At 39.1% G+C, this 20,159-nt stretch overlaps 1 protein-coding gene across 2 annotated transcripts in view; it reads right to left on the bottom strand.

Annotated features, from left to right (window-relative positions):
• Positions 1 to 20,159, bottom strand: part of AKR1D1 (aldo-keto reductase family 1 member D1) — a 64,488-nt gene that overhangs the window by 19,208 nt on the left and 25,121 nt on the right. For both annotated transcript variants that reach the window (XM_026725040.2, XM_026725100.2), the window contains exon 2: positions 12,153 to 12,320. In XM_026725040.2, coding sequence (XP_026580825.1) covers positions 12,153 to 12,320 — 168 coding nt within the window. The remainder of the gene's footprint in view (positions 1 to 12,152; positions 12,321 to 20,159) is intronic.

The raw sequence follows: 20,159 nt of genomic DNA, 5'->3' as shown, positions 1-20,159 counted from the left end.
TATCAACAAAAGCAAGACCTTCAGATCTGTTGAAAGAGACTTGCAAGGCTGATGTCAGACCAAGGTAGGTAGACCAGACTAGACCAGGAAAAAAATTCCACAAGAAAATTATAATTACAATTATACTGGCTACTCTAATAGAATCTTGCATGATAGTGCTGTTTTATGCCTTATTCTTAGACTTCTATATTGAATCAGGAAGGCACCTGTCTGAGCCGCTTTCAAATGTTATCTTCTCTCTCAAGGTTCAAAAAATGTTTCAGCACCCTTTGTCCAGGTAGTGGCTCTTCCATATTTCCATCAAGGTCATCTTTACTCTCTACAGCTGTGTATGAATGTGCTGATTAAAAACCAGCCTTTTCAAATGCAGATTTTAAGGCTTTGAAGACCTGTCTTTGTGCTCAGGCCCTGTTTCCTGGCTATATTGACATCAGGAGTGACATTTTTTTTCTCAGCTGCCATATATATATTTAATTTTGTACTATGTTGTAACTGTTTTTAAGTGTTTTATGATTGTTTGACGTTCAAAGTCATTTGTTTGAGATGGGCAGCTATAGAAATGGAAGGTAGGAAGGCAGGCAGGCAGGCAGGCAGGCAGGCAGGCAGGCAGGCAGGAAGGAAGGAAGGAAGGAAGGAAGGAAGGAAGGAAGGACACAATATCTATTGTCAGGACAAATCCTCTCCAGATGTATTGAAACATAACTCATATTATCTAGAATCAAATAAGTCATTGTGCTAAGTATGGTTAATGAGAAGTCTCCCATCATCCAATAACTTAGGGCCGTGATGGTGAACTTATTGCATGTGTGCCACAGGTGGCACGCAGAGCTATTTGTGTGGGCAAGCGAGCCCCAGCCAAACTTACCTGCATTGCTCATGTGCGTGCCTCCCAGCTGATTTTTGCCCATTTGAGGCTGTTTTCGCCCTCCCAGAGGCTTGAGGGAAGCCTCTGCAGCCTCAGGAGGCCGAAAAACGGGCCTTCTGGAAATACCAGAAGTGCCCATTTTCAGCCTCCAGAGGGCCTCTGGAGCTTGGGGGAGGCCATTTTTGCCCTCCCAGAGGCTTGAAAGAAGCTTCTGAGGCATCGGGGGGACAAAAAACAGGCCTTCCGGAAATACCTTGAACCTCCAGGAGAACAAATGGACTCAAATGGGCCAAAAATCAGCTGGGAGGCACGCACATGTACAGTGCAGGTAAAGGGGCAGGACGGGGGTGTTGCACGAGCATGTGTGGGGGGGCAGGATGCATTGCATTGTGGGTGCCAGCACATGCGCATGCACTTTCAGCACACCACAATAAAAAGGTTCACTATCACTGACTTAGGGTCATGTGCTCATCAAACTAAATGGTGGGAGATTCAGTACAAAGATAAAGACCCACCTCCTCCAGATATGTTAAATTCACCAACAGCCATTTTGCCCTGGAGAATTTTGGAATTATTCCACATAGCTGGAGGATGACCATTTTGGGAAAGATTGATTAACCCCCTTATAAATTTCAACTCACAGAAAGTAGGACTGGGAGGAATTTGACCTCGATCAGGGGTGTCGAACTCATGGGATGAAACCATGACATACTGTGACTTTTTTCCCCTTCACTAAACCGTACACATCCAGTCCATGGGCTGTGAATTTGACACCCCTGACCTAGATGAACTCAGGGATTCCACACAAGGAAATCTAACATCTCCCAGTTCTCCTTTTTCTGAAGTATAACCCAAAGGGAGATCCAGCAAGCCAACCTACAGAAGAATGGCATTCCATCTGAATGTTTTAAAATTCTGTAATTGAATGTGAGGACTCCAAGATGCATCTTATCAGTGTCCCTGGGAAGAAAAATTATACAAACCTTCTTCCAAGGATCAAGGAGACACAATGTTTTAATGGTTAAAGAAATTGAGCTTGTCAGACCTGAGCTCTATGCAAAGCTCCCGTTCCTTGCCCCAGCTTCTGTCTACCTTGCAATTCAAAAGCAAGCAAATGTGAGTAGATAAATAGGTACCAATGGAAAATATCCTGTGTGCCTTTGTCATATAGCCATACTGGCCACTTGTCTTCAGACACTGTTGGCTTCCTCAGCTAAGAAACAGAGATGTGCCCTAGAGTCAGATATGACTGGCTGAGGAAGTCCCTCTGTCCCAATCAGATCTAGAGTTATAGTGACATAAGTGCAAGTCTTTGAACAACCCTTTCCATCCTGAAATTTACCACCTGCAGTTTATTTGATGGGATGAAACAATAACCTTTGTAATTCTTAATCACAAGATGAAAAACAAGCTTTTCTCCATCTGTTTACAATACTCATTTGCTTAATCACATCCGCTGCTTCTGACTGTTACCCTTTTTCAATGTTTTCAAATTGCAACTGTTTCAAGATTGTTTTTGTCAGCTTTCTTGCAAAAGTAAGGATGGATATCTTTGAGATAAATGAAATATGAAAGCTGCTACATTTATCACTATCTACATAGGAGGCATCATGCCTATCATTACTAACTGTTGGAAAATATAAACAGAGGGATGTTGTTATTATATTTTTATGTTGCCTTTTCGTAGATAACTCAAGGCCGAGAATACATCTAATTCTCCTACCTCCTATTTTCCTCACAGAAAATAGTGAGAGAAAGCAACTTCTCTGTGAGAGAAAGCAACTGACCCAACATCGCCCAGACAACTTTCATATTTAAGATAGGCCAACAAGTCATAGTGTCCTGGCTAGCTGCTACACCAAATTTGCTGTTGCACTGGTGCCATATTTGAAGACTTTCTAGAAGCTTCTGTGGTCTATTGTGTGAGATCCAGAAAGGCAAACTGATTGAGAATCAGAAACATCAGGTGTTTGTCAGAGAATTGCCATAGCCATCTGGAGTGGTACCAGAAGACTAGTACTGCACAATATAAGTAGTCTTGATCCAGTGGTGGGATTCAAATAATTTAACAATCAGTTCACTCATGGTAAGGTTAACTGTTGTGGGAGGCGTGGCCCATCCCTGTCCTCCAGTTCAACCACACATGCAGGATGAGTCTCCAGTGATAGCCAACCTGACCCTGAGCAAACCAGTTGTTCAATTACCCACCCACTCACTATCAAAGTTGATCCTGGGTGCTGCGCTGCAATGGAGAAATGGGCAATGTGGTGGCTGGCACGAGGGAAGGAAGAGGAGCGGGGAGAAGAAAGAGGGAAAGTGGCCTTTTCCTTCCCTCATGCTGGCTGCTCCATTGCCTATTTCTCCATTGGAGCGCAGCACCCAGGATCCACTTGATAGCAGGAGGTGGGTGGGTAATTTAACAACTGGTTCACATGAAGCAGTGCAAACCAGCTGAATCCCAACACTGTCTTGGTCCCATATTAAGCATAAGTTAGGGATACACCCTAGCAGAATCTGCACAGCAGTCAGTCAGGCAGGCAAAATATATGAGATAAACGTTTTTGTAGCTTACACTCAGTAAAACAGATACACAGTGCTAATTAAATAGTTTATTCCAGTAAGAGTTATAGCATAGTCAAACAGTCCATATATCATTCACTAGTTCAGTCCATCCGGGATTATTCAGTTGCAAATTCCAGTGTTGAAAAAGAGAGGTCAGTAAACTTACAAATATCAGTCCAGTAATATATCTCCTCGCAGTAGAGATATGAAGAAGTCAAAAACTCCTCTCTCTCTTCAGCAACTCAGCAGTAGGGGAAAACACGCAGTTAACAAACCATCAATCCATGCAATCCAGTAATTGTCAGGGAATCGTCAGGTTCTCTTGCTCCCTCTTATGGTGGTTTCACACTGCACCCAAAATTACATGCTTTGCAGTTTTAAAGTGACACACACTTAAACTTACAATCATAGTTTATATATATTATTTTACCCAAACTACGTTAGGTAACCTATGTTATTCCTAACATTCTCCCCTTTTGGGTAATATAATAATATATATATATATCTATTTACAACCTTAACCCATAGTCATCACAACTCTCTTTGTGTTTGACTGCACCTTGGGCTTTTGTAAATTGATCAGCAATGTTTTGTTCAGTCATACAATATTCCAGTCTTATTAAACCATTTTTTACAGATTGTCTTACATTCAGATATCTAAGATCTGTATGCTTAGATCTTGTTTTTACAGAAATATTTGTAGCCATCCGTATGGCTGCTTATTAATCCCATATCCAACAACAACTGTTTATACAGAATTAAATCAGTACATAATAAGGATAGACATGAAAATTCTGCTTCCATTGTGGATATACTTATGTGTTGCTGTCTAATTGACCTCCAACCAATCAATGCTTTTCCTAGTAGTATAGCCATTCCTGAAGTTGATTTCCTAGTGTTTATATCTGTTGCAAAACTTGCATCAGCATATGCACTTAAAATCAAATCATCTTTTGGCTCCAAATACAATGCATAGTGCATTGTCCTTTTAAGATATCTTAAGATACGTTTTGCCGCTTGCCAGTGTCGTTCAGCAGGTTAAGCGTTGAATCGAGCCAATTGATTAACGCTATAGGCAATATCAGGCCTTGACCAATTACTAATGTACGATAGACTACCAATTAGCGACTGATAGATAGTCTTATCGAATTTTGAACTCTGAGCATCAGTGAGGCAAAATTCCTGACTCATTGGAGTTTTTGCTGGTTTACAAAGTTCCATCTTATATGTTTTTAGTAATTGATAAATCTTATCCTCTTGAGATATCTTATAGCCACCATTGGTTTTATTTATTGTCAATCTGAGATATTGTTTTATCTCTCCTAATTGCTTTAATTTTATCCTCTTACCTAATAATGATATTATTTCAGTAGCTTCATTATTAGTTTTTGTAATTAATGCAATATCATCTGTAAACAACAATAATAATGACACTATTCCATTTGTCTCTCTTTTAAATAAACATAGATCAGCTAAACCTGCTTTAAACCCTATATTGTTTAACTCCTTAACAATATATTGGTTCCATTCGTAACCAGATTGTTTCAATCCATAGAGACTCTTTTTAAGCTTCCAACAGTCATTATTAGTTTTATCATCCTTAATCCCTACAGGTTTCTTTAGGTATATAGTGCTGCAATGGCGCAAGCAGATAAGCAGTTTCTACATCTAAATGATTTATGATATAGTTTTTCTTAGCTGCCCACACTAAAGCTGCTCTCAAGGTTGTCGCTTTTAGACTTGGTGCAAACACTTCATCATAATCACATGCAGTTTGATTAAATCCTTGAGCTACCAACCTAGCCTTATGGGTAACAGTCCCATTTTTACCTGTTTTTACTTTAAATATCCATTTACAGCCAATGGACTTTTCACCTGGAGGTAATTTAGCATTCTCATAGACTCCCATCTGTTTTAATGAATTCAGTTCCTTTTGCATTGCTATATGCCAATTCTCTTGATCCTTTGCAGGATACATTTTTAGTTCTTCCACAGTAGTTGGAATTTTACTAACCTGGCAAACTACACTTGCTTGGTACCTATCAGGTGGTCTGCTTTCACGTGTTGACCGTCTAGGTATTACAGGGCTTACAGGTGGACTTTTATCTATCACCTGTTCCTGGTTATCTTTTCTTCCTGTTCACTTATTTCTTCCTGTTTTGGTCCTATTTGCTCTTCCTTTACTTCCTCTTTAATTGGACTTTTCTTATTACTGGTATGTTGGTTTGGTCTTTTGTAGGTTTCTATAATTACATCTTTATTCGAATCTTGCTCCAGTTTTTCCCATCCTACATGTTCTAGGAATTGTGCACTAGCACTACAGTAAATTCTAGTTGTATCCTTCTCCCAGAACCTGTAAGATTTATGGTTAGATTCGTAACCTACAAAAAATAATCTTTTAGCCCTATGCTGTCCCTTATGTCTCAGTTGTGTAGGAATATGCACCCATGCTGGTGCTCCAAATGTGTGCATGTAGCTTAGGTCAGGTTTTCTACCATGCCACCGTGTGAACGGTAATTCACCTGTTGTTGAGTTAACAACATTATTCAATATATGATTACCACACATTATTGCTTCTCCCCACAAATTTTCAGGTAATCCTGAATCCGACAACATGGTACGAGCCATTGCCTGTAGTGTTTGGCCTCGTCTTTCTATAAAGGAATTATGTTGTGGCCTATATGGTGCAGACTTTTTATGTTCTACACCTGCCATCTTCAGTCTATTTTGGAATTTATTATTTATAAATTCTGTACCATTATCAGTTACAAGAGTTACTAGTTTCCTTTTAGTTTTTCTTTCTGCAAACCAATTAAAGAAATTCTGATATGTTTCCGTTTTACTCTTCATTAAATAACAGAAACCATATCTAGAATAATGATCCATTATACTTAATATATAACGAGCACCTCCCACACTTGGTTTTTTAGGACCTATAATATCAGCAAATACGACCTCTAGAGGCTCTTTAGTCTTAAATTCATTAATTCTATTTGCTGGTATTACCTTGCTTTTTTCTTGACTGCAAGCATTGCAGTGCAAATACTTACTGCAAGGCTTCAGTTTTATACCTTTAGACAGTTCAACCGTTTGCTTGAGCATTTTAAAATTTATATGCCCTAAACGTCTGTGTAACAAATGTATGCATTCATCATGAGGTTTAACGTTATTATACACTGTGTTAGCCACCTCTAATTGATTATCATTTAACACATACAATTCACCTTTTAAAGTTGCAGTCACTTTTTTACCTTCCTTTTCTATTATGCAGTTTTCTCCCCTAAAGGTAACTACATAACCTAGTTTAATCAAAACTCTAACCGAAAGCAAATTAAACTTAAGTTGGGGTACATATAACATTTTTACTTTTTCTTGTATGCAAGAACAATATGCAGTACCTTCAGCTTTTGCTTTCAGTTTCCAGCCATTAGCTAACGATATCTGCTGTGAACTCATGGACATCTTAATAAATCTTTTCTTATCTTTTGTTATGCAGTGCGATGCTCCACTATCTACAACCCAAAAATTATTATTGTTCACAGTTTGGTTGCTATACATGGCTAACTCTAAGCATTTTTTATCCTTTTGATGCCTTTTAGCATTCTGGCTGGCTTTGTGGCGTTTTTCTTTCTTGCAGAATCTAGCCAAATGTCCTTTTCTTCCACAATTAAAACATTTTCTAATTGTGTAGGCTGACGAACATAATTCCTCTTCTTGTGGTTGTTCCCTTCTGAGTTGATCCCTTTCAAGCCTTCTCCTGGCTTCTTCAATTAATCTGCCAGTAATGTCAGTTAATGTGAGGTTATCTTTTGGCAGAACTTCTAGCGAAGTTACATAGTCGTCATAGCTCTCATCTAATGAAGACAAAATTATATAAACCTGATGTAGTTCAGTGAAGATAAGTTCCTTTTCATGCAGCTCCTGAAAAATCCTCTTCATAGTGTTTATATGAGTCAACATGTCTCCATTCTTTTGAAGATGTGTTCTGAACAGCTTCCGTGTAAGATTTATGTGTGCTCCTACACTGTCTTGAACATAAATCTTCTTTAAATTCTCCCAACACTTAGCAGCTGTTTCTTCTCCACGAATATGGACAAGCTGCTGATCACAGAGTGTCAGTCCTATTATACAGAGAGCTTGCTCATTCTTCAGTTTATATTCTTGTATTTTCTGGGCATCATCTTCATCCTCCGGATCTCAAGCATCTACCTCTGGTGGGTTTTGAATTATACTCCACAAACCTTCTCTGCGTAGAAGTAGGCTGCATTTCATAGACCATGAAACATAGTTTGTTCCATCCAGTTTGGATATTAGAGACAAACTTGGTAAATTGACTTGTGCCATCTTTCTCTGGATATTAAACTATAATTAATAAAACACAGCTGTCTGTTTACAGTATTGTGTAACTACACTAACTCTCACTTTATATAAGCCTGTTATATCCTGGTTAGTCTGACTGTGCAGCTGGGCCCATAACCAGTGTTAGGGATACACCCTAGCAGAATCTGCACAGCAGTCAGTCAGGCAGGCAAAATATGTGAGATAAACGTTTTTGTAGCTTACACTCAGTAAAACAGATACACAGTGCTAATTAAATAGTTTATTCCAGTAAGAGTTATAGCATAGTCAAACAGTCCATATATCATTCACTAGTTCAGTCCATCCGGGATTATTCAGTTGCAAATTCCAGTGTTGAAAAAGAGAGGTCAGTAAACTTACAAATATCAGTCCAGTAATATATCTCCTCGCAGTAGAGATATGAAGAAGTCAAAAACTCCTCTCTTTCTTCAGCAACTCAGCAGTAGGGGAAAACACGCAGTTAACAAACCATCAATCCATGCAATCCAGTAATTGTCAGGGAATCGTCAGGTTCTCTTGCTCCCTCTTATGGTGGTTTCACACTGCACCCAAAATTACATGCTTTGCAGTTTTAAAGTGACACACACTTAAACTTACAATCATAGTTTATATATATTATTTTACCCAAACTACGTTAGGTAACCTATGTTATTCCTAACACATATTAAGCATCTGCTGCCATTCCAGCCCTGAAGTCTTCGTTGTGCAACCTTTCTGAGTTGCTGCTATCCTCAGGAAATGCCATAAAGACCCATCATATTGTTAATGGCTGGACATATTTAATTCAGTCATTCTCTCTCCTGGGCCAACCCAACAACCTTGTGAGGAAAATAGGAAGAAGGAGTATTATGTACCCTCCCTTGAGTTGTACAAAACAACAAAGAATGAATTCCCATCTTCCATGAAGAACAGAAACCCGCTTTTCTTATCAGGGCAACCTGGCTGGTTTAATTAATCATTAATTTCAATCAGTAACTAAACATAAAAATTCAGATCTGGTTCTGTAATCTACTTCTAACTAGCGTGTTACAATTACATTAGAAGCACATTTGCAGACAATTTATCTCAAAAGAGTTGATTGCATCTGCTCTGCTGAAACGGGTATTCTTCTAACATAACCACCTGATTGTTGTGGCTTTATATTTTTCATGGTCTCTGCTAAAATTCCACAATTATTTATCTCACAATAATACAGTAAGTAAGCAGCAGAGGAGTGAACAAATTGTACTATTTCATTATTCTTTGGTAAGGGACGCCCTATCCAAAGAGGAATGTTTGGGCTGATAATTACCCAGGAAACGTATTAAAACAGTAGCAAAATTTGGAGTAGGAGCCTAAGAATGGGTACACAACACCCTTAATCTAAGCATAACAGACTTACTAAGTTTATACACATATGATATAATGCATACAAGTGAGTCCTCAACTTACCATATTTCATTTAGCAACTGTTCAAAATTACAACGTCACTGAAAAAAGTGAAATACAACAGGCCCTCCCATTTATAACCATTGCAGCATCCTCTTAGTCACATAATCGAAATCCAGGTGCTTTTAACCTTTGTCAGTTTCGGAGACAATATTTAATTCTGCGTTACACATTCATTCAAATTTCAACAAACAGAATTTCAATAAATCTAAGACAATACTCCAGTTTCAAAGGCAAATTATCTGTAAAGATTTTTTTTCCCTTCAGGAAAACAAACACAGTGTTCCACCACAACTAAAAACAACGAAGATTAAAATAAGTATGGTGATCATGATGATGGCCATGATCCAGGTAGTAAATCAGATTTCTAAAAAACTTTAGATGCATGTTCCAGAAAACGAATGCAGTTATTTGTCAGTGATACGATTTAGTTCTTTTGTAAGGCATGATCAATCAATGAATTAAAAGGCTAGAGGAAGATTACTATGGAAGCTGTCCATCCATTCAGAGGCCTCATGTCTCCTAATGCAGAGCAACTATGGTCAAGAGAAAGAGTTTTATGGTTCCGAGTTAGGAGGAAAAAGACACAAACATCATCTTCACTGGCTGGTAGAATGCTGTTTCAACTGCTGAATGATGCAAAGGACCCCATTAAGGAATCTTGAATTTATAGCTCCCAACTGGAAGCTGTTGAAACTAATGCTCTAAGAATGTTTTTTTTCTGGTGAGACTGGTCTATCAGGGCAACCTGGTCAGCCCAATTATGGGACGAATAAGATGGAGAACCATCAAGCAGATAACAACCTGAAGCATGTGTGACAGGACTGCAGCATGTAACTAACTATAAGGGCAACACGAGGAACACGGTCAATGCTGATGCCCCAGTGGTAGAGGAGTTGAACATTTTCACCTGCTACAAGGTAAAAAACAACAGACTCCATAGCCTCTGCCTGCCAGCCTTCTGATTCCCAGCCACTCACCCTCTAAGAACATCAAGTGAGAGCTGCACTGAAGGCTGTGAATCCCAGTAAAGCTGCAGGTCCAGATGGGGTGCTGGGGATAATGGTAAAGACTTGTGCCGATCAATTAGCAGGGGTCCTGACAAAGATCTTTAACATCTCCCTGCAAATGGCCTGTGTTCCATCATGCTTGAAAACAGCCACTATTGTCCCGGTCCCCAAGATACGAGCAATTAACTATCTAAAATTTAGATTTAAAATTTAAATTTTAAATAAAAATGAAATAAACTATAATATGAAATGAAATTGGATAAAATAAGAGTAATGAATATAGAAATTGAATAAGAATATTAATAATATTATCAAACAATGTATGAGAATATTTTTTAAAAATGGAATAAGCAATAATATGATATGAATTTGGATATGAAAGCTGAGTATGTAATCATGGTCACATTTATATTGAAATGTGAAAACCTGGAACCACATTGTTCACCTAATGAGATGTTTTTAAAATATAAAAATAAAAAAATTATTGCAAAAAAAAAAAAGAAAAGCAAGCTTTAGACACAAGAAATCAAGTTTTAGACACAAGAAATTAGCCATTTCCTGACGCCTACAAAAGCCTTTTCCAGCATAGATCAATGAACTACTTCAGAGACTGATCTCTTAACAGAATCTGACTTTTATTTGCAAGGATTTTGTTCCCCTTGCCTGAAAGCCCGTTGTTTAAAGTGGCAGGGTCAAGGTTAATTAAAACCACACTCATATTTTCTATTCTGCTATCAAACGCCTTTGTAATTTTAAGGAGGCTTCACCCCAACATTTTTGGATTTCCTGTTCACCTTCAAACATTGGCGTTTCTGATTTTAATTTTTAAAGAACTGCAAAAATCCTACAAATGTAAAACTGCCACTAGGGGATTTGGGGAAGCAAAATGGAGATCTCAAGTTTCTGCAAGGCTTAGGGCACTCAATTAACTTCTTAAAAACTGTCCCCCCCAAAAAAAAAACCAGACCCCAAGTTTTGTTTCAAGTCATTCAGATGCTATCACACTCTGCCACAGCTTTTTCAGCCCCTTAGAGATGAAAGCAATTTTTTTAAAAATATCCAGTCCCCTGCTCCAAGAAAACTCATTCATGGTCTACTTAAAAATTTTTGTTGATTCCATTGTGTCTTAGGTTGTAATGACTCATTTATTTTTTTGCAGCCTGTTCTGAAGTTGCATTTTTATCAGACTGCAATAGCTTCATGTTTTTTTTTTCCGGTATAGCGGGACAGGATGTTCCTTTTATTATCAGTATTGTCATGATTTCTTAGGAAAAAATAAACAACAAACTTAAAAAGGGGGCAAATGTAAAACAGGTTCATGAGGATTATTTTTTTAATATTTATAACTTTGCTTTACCAAAGAAAATTCAAGAGGAAATCCAATAAAGTAATGAAATAAATCTAAAGGACTGCTTTCTGAAATAAATATTTCAGAATATTTATAATAGAGGACATATGGTTACTCTAATTATCAGTTATTTTTATTATTACTTGTGTTGGAAATCTCATTGAGAGGGTTCCTGCCATGAAAAGACAGCCTTAAGCAGGGGTCTCCAACCTTGGCAACTTTAAGACTTGTGGACTTCAACTCCCAGAATTCTGGAAGTCTTAAAAGTTGCCAAGGTTGGAGACCCCTGGCCTAAAGATTCCGCTAAAATAAGTAGAAATATGAAATTAGGTGTAGCAGGTATAGGAGAAAGGAGTAAGAATTGCAGGAACTTTGCTATGAAGAATGTCAAATCTAGATTCTAGCTCAGAAGTGGCTCTTTTATGACTTTCAGACTTCAACTCCCAGAATTCCTGAGCCAACATCTGCTCCTTGAGTTTCCTTTCTGATCTGAGAAAACAGAAAACGAGGCGAAACACTGATTGAAGCAACAAGGTGCTTCATCCTTATTCGAGGAAAGGAATTGACTCAGACGTCTTACTTTGCCACAGTAAAATATGTCTTCACGCTTGATCTTCCCCTCTGCAATTTTCTCCCGTATGGCCTGTCCAACTTCATCTTCATTGTGATACACAAAAGCTCCATCAAAATGGCGATAACCGACATCAATGGCAGTTTTCACTGATTCAGCACATGTGCCTTTGGGAGTCTGTAGATTAGAAGTTAAGAGAAAATTAGATCAAACTTTTCACAGAGAACTGAGAGAGCAAAGAAATGTAGATAAACACATCACACAAATAAGCTACGGTATATTTCAGCCTACTACATTGTTTGATTTCCAAATCAACTTGGGTTGCTCCTTTAATTGTTATCAAAAACAATTCAAGCTGCTTCCCATAAGTTTAGCCCTAATTCTGCCATATCTCTGATAGCTTAATGTTAAAGCTATTCAACTTTACAATGATTTCTTTCAGAAACACAAAGACAAATGTAGAAAAGTCCATTTACAATGCAATTCTATACAGTATCTACCCGTCAATGACTTCCACAGGGGGCAAAAGGGTCAGATTGATGAAAGCAGTTGTGTAACATAATCCTCACCACTTTTATTTGAGTGTCATGATGTCATGCCCATGCCCCAGAGCAGAGCTTTTAGCACAATGCAACAAAAGCAGTAAAATCCTGCAGAGGATGCTAATACCCATTCAAAGTTAAATTCAACTGTTCACAGTGCTGACAATATCCCAGTGTCCCAGGTTTAGAACCCAAATGTACAGTATAATATATACATTATTATTGGTGAACTCCAATGTTTTTTTTAAATTATCCCTTTAGATTTCTCAATAACAGAGGGAGCTGGCAATGGCAGTAATATAAATGGAAGCTTCAATAACTTGCTTAATATTTGTATAGTCGCAACAGAAATTCCCTATCATATATACTTTTATTTCTGAGAGAGTCTTTTAAAACCTGCTTAATATGGAGTAATTTGGCATGTGAAATTATACATCATTTCAGTGACCGAAGTAAAATTTCACTTGCTAATAATATGTTCCAATGCTTTGTCAAGATAGGATGCTGCCAATTTTTTTTTTTTAAAGCATTCTGTTCCTTGATGATTGTGTGTTCACACAATGCACCAGCCTGGCAATTGCAAGAGAGCATCTGCTGACACAGTGACATTATCAGAAGAGGCATTTTTATTCTTTTTTTTTTTTTTTTTTGAGGGAAGAGTTTTAAGAGTTGAAGCAAGAGTAAAATCACACCGGTTCCATTCATTAAAATTATCCTAGTGGATTGAAATTGTGTTATTGAAATCTAGTCATTTGGTTTTTGATTTGGCCAATTGACTAGAGAGCCATAAATAATGGAAGGACACTTTAATTCCTACTATGGATGAATGGTTGCAGAAGTTGATGGAATTGGCTGAAATGGCAAAACTGACCACTTTGATTAAAGAAAAGAATATAAGTACTTTTGTTTCCACATGGAGACCGCTTCTGAACTTCATGCTTGATGTGGAGAAGAATAAAACTCTGGCTTTGGGTTTGATTGATTAGACTGATAGATTTTTATAGAAATGGCTTGTTCATATTATTATGAAAAAGCAAAAAGCTGTGATTTGATGTTAATCAGTGGTGGGATTCAAATAATTTAACAAATGGTTCTCTGCCCTAATGCTTTCTTCCAACAACCAGTTCACCAAATTGCTCAGAAAGTTAACAACCAGTTCTCCCAAACTGGTGCAAACTGGCTGAATCTCACCACTGATATTAATGCCTTATTTTACTGTATTTTACTTATTTTACACAGAGAGTCGGAAATCAATGCTTCTTTTTCTTTCTTATCTTTCCTCACTTCTCTTTCCCCTTTTCTCCCCCCTCCCATTTACTTTGTATTTTGTATTTTAGAATACTTTATAACTCAATAAAAATGTTAACGGGGAGAAAAAGCAGGGCGCCATAAGCTTGGACTATCAACTTTTTACCAAATAATCCTGCTGAGTGTACTACATCACTTTGCATTTTTTTCTTCTTGAAAGCATATTCTATCACTTGGATTGGGGTGGATGGAATTTGGACCATTCAATAGGGTAGGGAATCTAGGAGATCTAAAATAAAAATTTTATTTAAGAAATATACTCCATTTATTTCAAGGAGGCCAAGTAGGATACCTTGCTCTCTCCATCCTGACTTTTATACTCTAAGAGCATACAAAAGGGGGTCAACCAAATACAATCAACCAGAAGGTTTGGTGGTTAAGTGGGGGTTTGATGTTGCACTTTCCTAGTCTTTTTGTAACCTTTTCACAATGCTTACGGAAGGCATTTCCAGATAAAATTTCCAGATAGAACTCTCGCTCTTCAAAGTCTCAGAAGGAACTGAGTGCATGCTCCCCCAACTGAATGCCCTCCAGGCCTATTTGGAATGTAACTCCTAGTAATTCCGCCAACACTTTGGGAATGAACTGGATTGAACAAGATTTTGGCCATGTTGGCAGACAGATTCCGCAGATGATATTCCCAGCTGCAATATTGGATGCTAGATTGGAAGAGGTTGTCCTAATGACTAAAGGCAACTTGCAGAACAGTAATGCCAAACCTCAGGCTCTTCCTCTTCTTTATTGTTGAAATACACCTATATACTCTGTCTCCCTGAAATTAAAACCTATCCTGAAAATAAGCCCTAGCATGTTTTATGTGTGCATCTAATATAAGCCCTGCCCCTCAAATAAGCCCTACAAGAGCCTGTGCAGCCAGCTGTCCACCCTTTCCGTCTGATTGCTTGCAGTGCCATGGCGAGGTGGGGTGGCAGTGGAGCTGCCCCATGCTCCCCACATTAGCTTACCTCAGTTCCCCCACAGCCAGGCCATCTATGCCCTGACACCTGCCTCAAAGCAGCAGCAGCAGCAGCAGCAGCAGCAGCAGCCATGTGTAGCAGAAGCACACATGGTAGATGGCCCACTTCTTCTGCTTGCTCATGGTCACAATGCAGCAGGAGGCTAAGTGGTGTGCTGGTGCCATGGCTGCGAGACAAGGCAGGTGTCAGGATGTGTATGACCTGGCTGCAGGTATCCTGAGGTAAGCCAGTGCGGGGTACATGGAGCAGCTCCATCCCTCTGCATCGTGGCTATGGTAGCAGAAGACTGCATGGCCTCATGCCCCACTGTGAGCAAGCAGAAAAAGTGGACCTCCCATACATGAAAAAAATAAGACACTACCCCTCAAAAATAAACCCTAGTGCTTATTTTGTGACCCAAAAGAAAATAAGATCCAGTCTTATTTTCAGTGTTGGATTACATTTGTCTTCACCTTTCAACCAGCCTGCCCAGGTTGTGGAACAGGCCGGTTTATGGCTTTAAACAAAGGAGGAGTAAAGTAAATGAACAGTCTTAATCTTTAGTGTTCTTCCCCCAAACTGTTTGATTGTAAACAACAACCCTGTATCACTGTGGATATCTACTGTGTATGTCTTTTGTGGTTAGATTGTGCCTTCAATTCCTAGGATGATCCTGAAACATCCAAAGTGCCACTTTAAGCTTTTATCTATCTAGGTCTACAAACAAAATGGGCATACTCATTTTGTTTATAGACGTAGACAGATAAAAGATTGGCATACTCCAGATATTGTTCAGCCAAAACAACAGAAGGAACAAAAAAACAAAATCAGGTGGGGTTTGTTTTTGGGGGGAGGAGTCGTTTGGGTTAGAGATTTATCTTATCAGAGCTAGTATAAAATTGCAGATTTTTCTAGGAATCTTTACAACTTTCTAGAGCAGATATACCAATTCCTATACAGAAAAATTCCTATATTCCAACATAGCCTCATTTTTGTGTACCAGAATATTCTCGCTAGATAAGAACAGCTCTGCAGAATGAATGGAGAGACATTTAGCACATGTGCTTTAAAACCATGCTTGCAGAAAAGCCATAAGCCTTAGTATTGACCATCAAAAGTTACTAACAGCATGAAGGGTTTCTGAAATTGCTCTGTCTTAAAGGAATTCACTGAAAGGCCTCACTGAGTGCTGGTTGTAGAATCTGTACTTGTAAATGTTTCAGTCTCTGCTAAAGAGAGGTCCCATCTTTTCGCATGGAGGGATGGATTAACATATCATGCCAAACTATGGTTTTTTTAAGCACTTTGGTTTAATTAAATTTACTACAAAGTTGAATTTGCTACAAAGTTAAAACTCATGTCAAAGCAGCATGATAAACCAAAAACAAAGAACCAAATGATCCAGAATTATAGCTTAGTATTATAGAAGGACTTAGTCATTGTCTACATCAAGGGCAAAGGTGGTATTCAGCAGGTTCTGACCAGTTCTGGAAAACCAGTAGCGGAAATTTTGTGTAGTTTGGAGAACCAGAAAATACCACCATTGACTGGCCCCGCCCCCATCTATTCTCTGAATCCCAGCTGATGGGCTGGGTCTTCTTTTGTTGCCCTTCACAGGAAAACAGAGCTGGAAATCAGGTTAGTGGGTTGGGGAGGGAATGGCGATTTTGCAGTATCCTTCCCCTGCCATGTCCATCAAGCCACAACATGCCACCAAGCCACACCCACAGAACCAGTAGTAAAAATGCTTGAATCCCACCACTGATCAGGGGTGTCAAACTCAAGGCCCACAGGCTGGATACGTCCTTTGGAGTGTTTAGATCTGGGCCGTGGACCCGCCCTGTAAACAGCAAAGGACCAGCCTGCGGTGCATCTGTCAGCAAAAACAGAGCTTGAGGGGGTTGCGGATGGCTCTCCTGGACTCTGTTTTCAATGGTAAAAGTCTTCTGCAACCCACTGCCAGAGAAAACAGAGCCTGGGAAAGCCATATGCAGGCTCCATTTTCACTGGCAGAGGGCTGCAGGAGGCCATCACAGCTGCAAATGGAGCCTCAATGGGTGACATTGAGCTGGCTATCTGGCCAGGGTCAAACACAACCTAATGCAGCCCTCAATGAAATCGAGTTTGACACCCCTGGCCTACATAGACCTGTAGTTCTGCCTACTTTGTGAAGAATGAGAAGCTAAGGAATTCCACCCCTCTGCTGGTCCTTATAACTAACTCCTTTATGGCACATAAAAATAACTAAAAATCAAAGTTAGATGTTGGTTGCTTCACTCAGAATTGGAAGAAACTTGGAGGTCTTCTAGTCCAACTCCCAGGTTGCTTTCACTCCCCAGTCTTATTTACATTACCATTTAAATTACCATCCTCACTCCCACCATTCACCATATTTATATTTCACTACTACAATGAGGTCTTCCCTTATTTAATACAATTTAAGATAGCTTAAGCTGAGATGTGTGTGTGTATACATTTACAGGTAGGCCTTGATTTATGACTAATTAATTATGATGTAAGTTTTGCCACTTGGTCAGTTGCATGAACTCAGAGATTTAGAACACGAACAGTGGTGGTATTCTACCCGTTCGGCCCAGTTCTGACATGCTGGTAGCGCCAAAGATCGGTGGAGACTGAACTGATTCTCTCTGAGGAGCTGCTGAAACTGTTGTTGGGCCCGCCCACCTGCCTGGACTCCCTTACTGACCTTTCTTCCCTGCTTTTGAAGTGCAGCTACTTTGTGCAGCACAGCAGATTGCGGGGCATCAGCTACCAAAGTGACAGGGAGAATGCAGGATTGCAGGAGGTGAGTAGGAAAGCCTCTGCACCTGTGCAAAGTGTGCATTTGGCACACATGTGTGTACAAAGTGTGTGCGCATGCACAAAGTGTGCCCACCAAATCATGACCACCGAACCAGTGATAAACTATTTTGAAATGCACCACTGGACACGAGGATTTGCTCCCAAATAAAGCTGAAAACAAGTGACAAATAGATAAATTTTCTGTATGAATTTCTTGGTGCAATAGTACAATAACGGAAGGATGAAGGGAACAAGTTGGTTGAAGGTTGCTATTGAAGTCACAAAAAGGTGGTGGTTCATCTGAAGAGGCAGAAGACTTACATGGTGGACTTTTCACCTGTTATAAAATAAAGCAGATTAGATTATTTCAGGTTAAGCATGTGGTGACCTTAGAATGGCTCTTATTCTGTATCACAGTATTTACAACCAAGAGCTATTTATATGCTATACACCTATCCTTGAGTCGACAGAAAAGTATACCTGTATCAAAAGAGGCTGCCACAATACTCTGCTTCAGAAAAAGGGCCACTGAGTAGAGTTGTCCTTGACCAACTTTAGATGATCTTCAAAACACTAAATGGGATCAGACCTGGTTATAACTTAGATGGAAGAGCACCACAAAACCCAGGATTGTCGTCTAGACTGGAAACTAAAAAAGCACAATTCTTTTTAACAAAGAAGTGATCAATCACATCTGTACTGTTGCCGAGAAAATGATATACAGCAGACTAGGTCTAATAAGGTCTAATAAGCCTTGAGGATGTCAAAATGATGACATGTGCATCATGAGGTCTTCTGCAAATGATACAACGATGTCATGACATCAGTGGCAAGCACTAAGCTGTATTGTGTGTGAGGTTACATCATTAAGCAGGTGTCAACAATTGCTTACCTTGGCTGCACACCCCACAAATGCCCCAGGAAGGGCAGGTAATTACCTGGAATCAACTCAATTCAAAGAAAATGTTACCTGTAATAGAATTCTCTATTATTTGATATTTTCTATTTCTGAAAAATCAGAAAGGTGACCATAAGAGAAAGAATTGGAATAAAACCAATCTTAAACTACATACAAAAACAGTAAATAAAGTGGAGACTTCCAGTTTGAGCTTCTTCAGCGACAGACCAAAACCTTCTCTCTGCGAGGCTTCGATCTGTGCTCGCCGCTGGAGCGCCCCAAGCTGGCTGGTTCCGGGGCTAAGCCACCCCGTAGAGGTGGTGAAGAGGGGGGAGACTGCTGGCAGGGTTGAGGAGAGCCGCATCTCTCCTCCCCAGCTGGCCATTACTCCCTTTCCCAAAGCTGGTTGTAGCGGTGGTCAGAAATGGCCACCACAAAGAAGAACTCGACCGAAAAAGAATGTGCAGGAGGAAGATAAGAAGAGAAAGTTTTGGTTGACCGGGTCAAACAGCAAAAGCAACAAATAAGGTACCCTGGAATTGAAACTGTTAAAAAACAATAACATTGTTCCCTAAGAAGATTTTTAAGCTGTGAAGGAGAGAGAAAAGGGAAAAGATTGGTTTTCTCCTTTCTCCTCCAATTTCTTAAGCAAGAAATTGGAAAAAAATCCACTTTGACATCAATAGGCATTTAATGTTGAAAATAAAAAGTCAAAGGGATAATAAACATTTCTGGTTAATCAAAAGCTTTTGAAAACAGGAAAGGAGGGAAAAAGAATAAAAGGGCAGGATCTGGAAGGGAGGAGACTACCTGGAATTAAAAAGAATTTACAGCAAAATCTCAACAAGACTTCCAAAAGATACATTCTAACTGAAATATTGCAACAAAAACCCCAGGAAGAGAAAGTGGAAAAAGAAATAAGTAGATATAACTCAGGACTATCTGGATTTCTTGATGATTTCTGGATTCTTGGTTATTGTTTTGAATGACTAAAATCAATCGGGTGGTTGTTTAAATCTGTTTAAAATAGCCCCACTTTTAGAAGAACTGAAAATGGAACTTAAAAAGTACAAAGAAGATGCACAAGATGGGAGAGGTTCTTTTGGCTTCGTATTTCAGTTTTTAGAAATGGAGATTTGGAATCATGAGAAACAACAAGAAATGCCTACAGAACAAGAAGATTGCGACAAAGAAGAAGCCATCTTTAATGAACAAGTTATCTTAGATGCGGGGAAAAAGGAAAGGGGGGAAAGAGAATGGAAAGTTTAAGATTGGGAAAAACAACTCCAAAAAAAAAAAAAAAAACCAAATGGGGTGAAAAATAAGTATAAAATCAGAAAGCAACAGAAGAGGGAAATGCAGAAGAGATAATTTGAAGTAGAGAGACGAGGGGGTAAAAAGGGGAGGGAGAAGATGAGAGGGAAGAAAAAAAGGAAAAGAAGTCATAAAGGACAGAAGCAAAATGTAGAGAAACAGGGCCTATTTAGAGATAATGGGTGAAAACTTAATG

This window comes from Pseudonaja textilis, chromosome 5, assembly GCF_049901715.1.
Source record: "Pseudonaja textilis isolate UNSWEBS1 chromosome 5, rPseTex1.2, whole genome shotgun sequence".
Classification (NCBI taxonomy): Eukaryota; Metazoa; Chordata; class Lepidosauria; order Squamata; family Elapidae; genus Pseudonaja; species Pseudonaja textilis.
The sequence above is the reverse complement of the archived record's forward strand: the minus strand, read 5'-3'. Positions and strand labels throughout refer to the sequence as shown.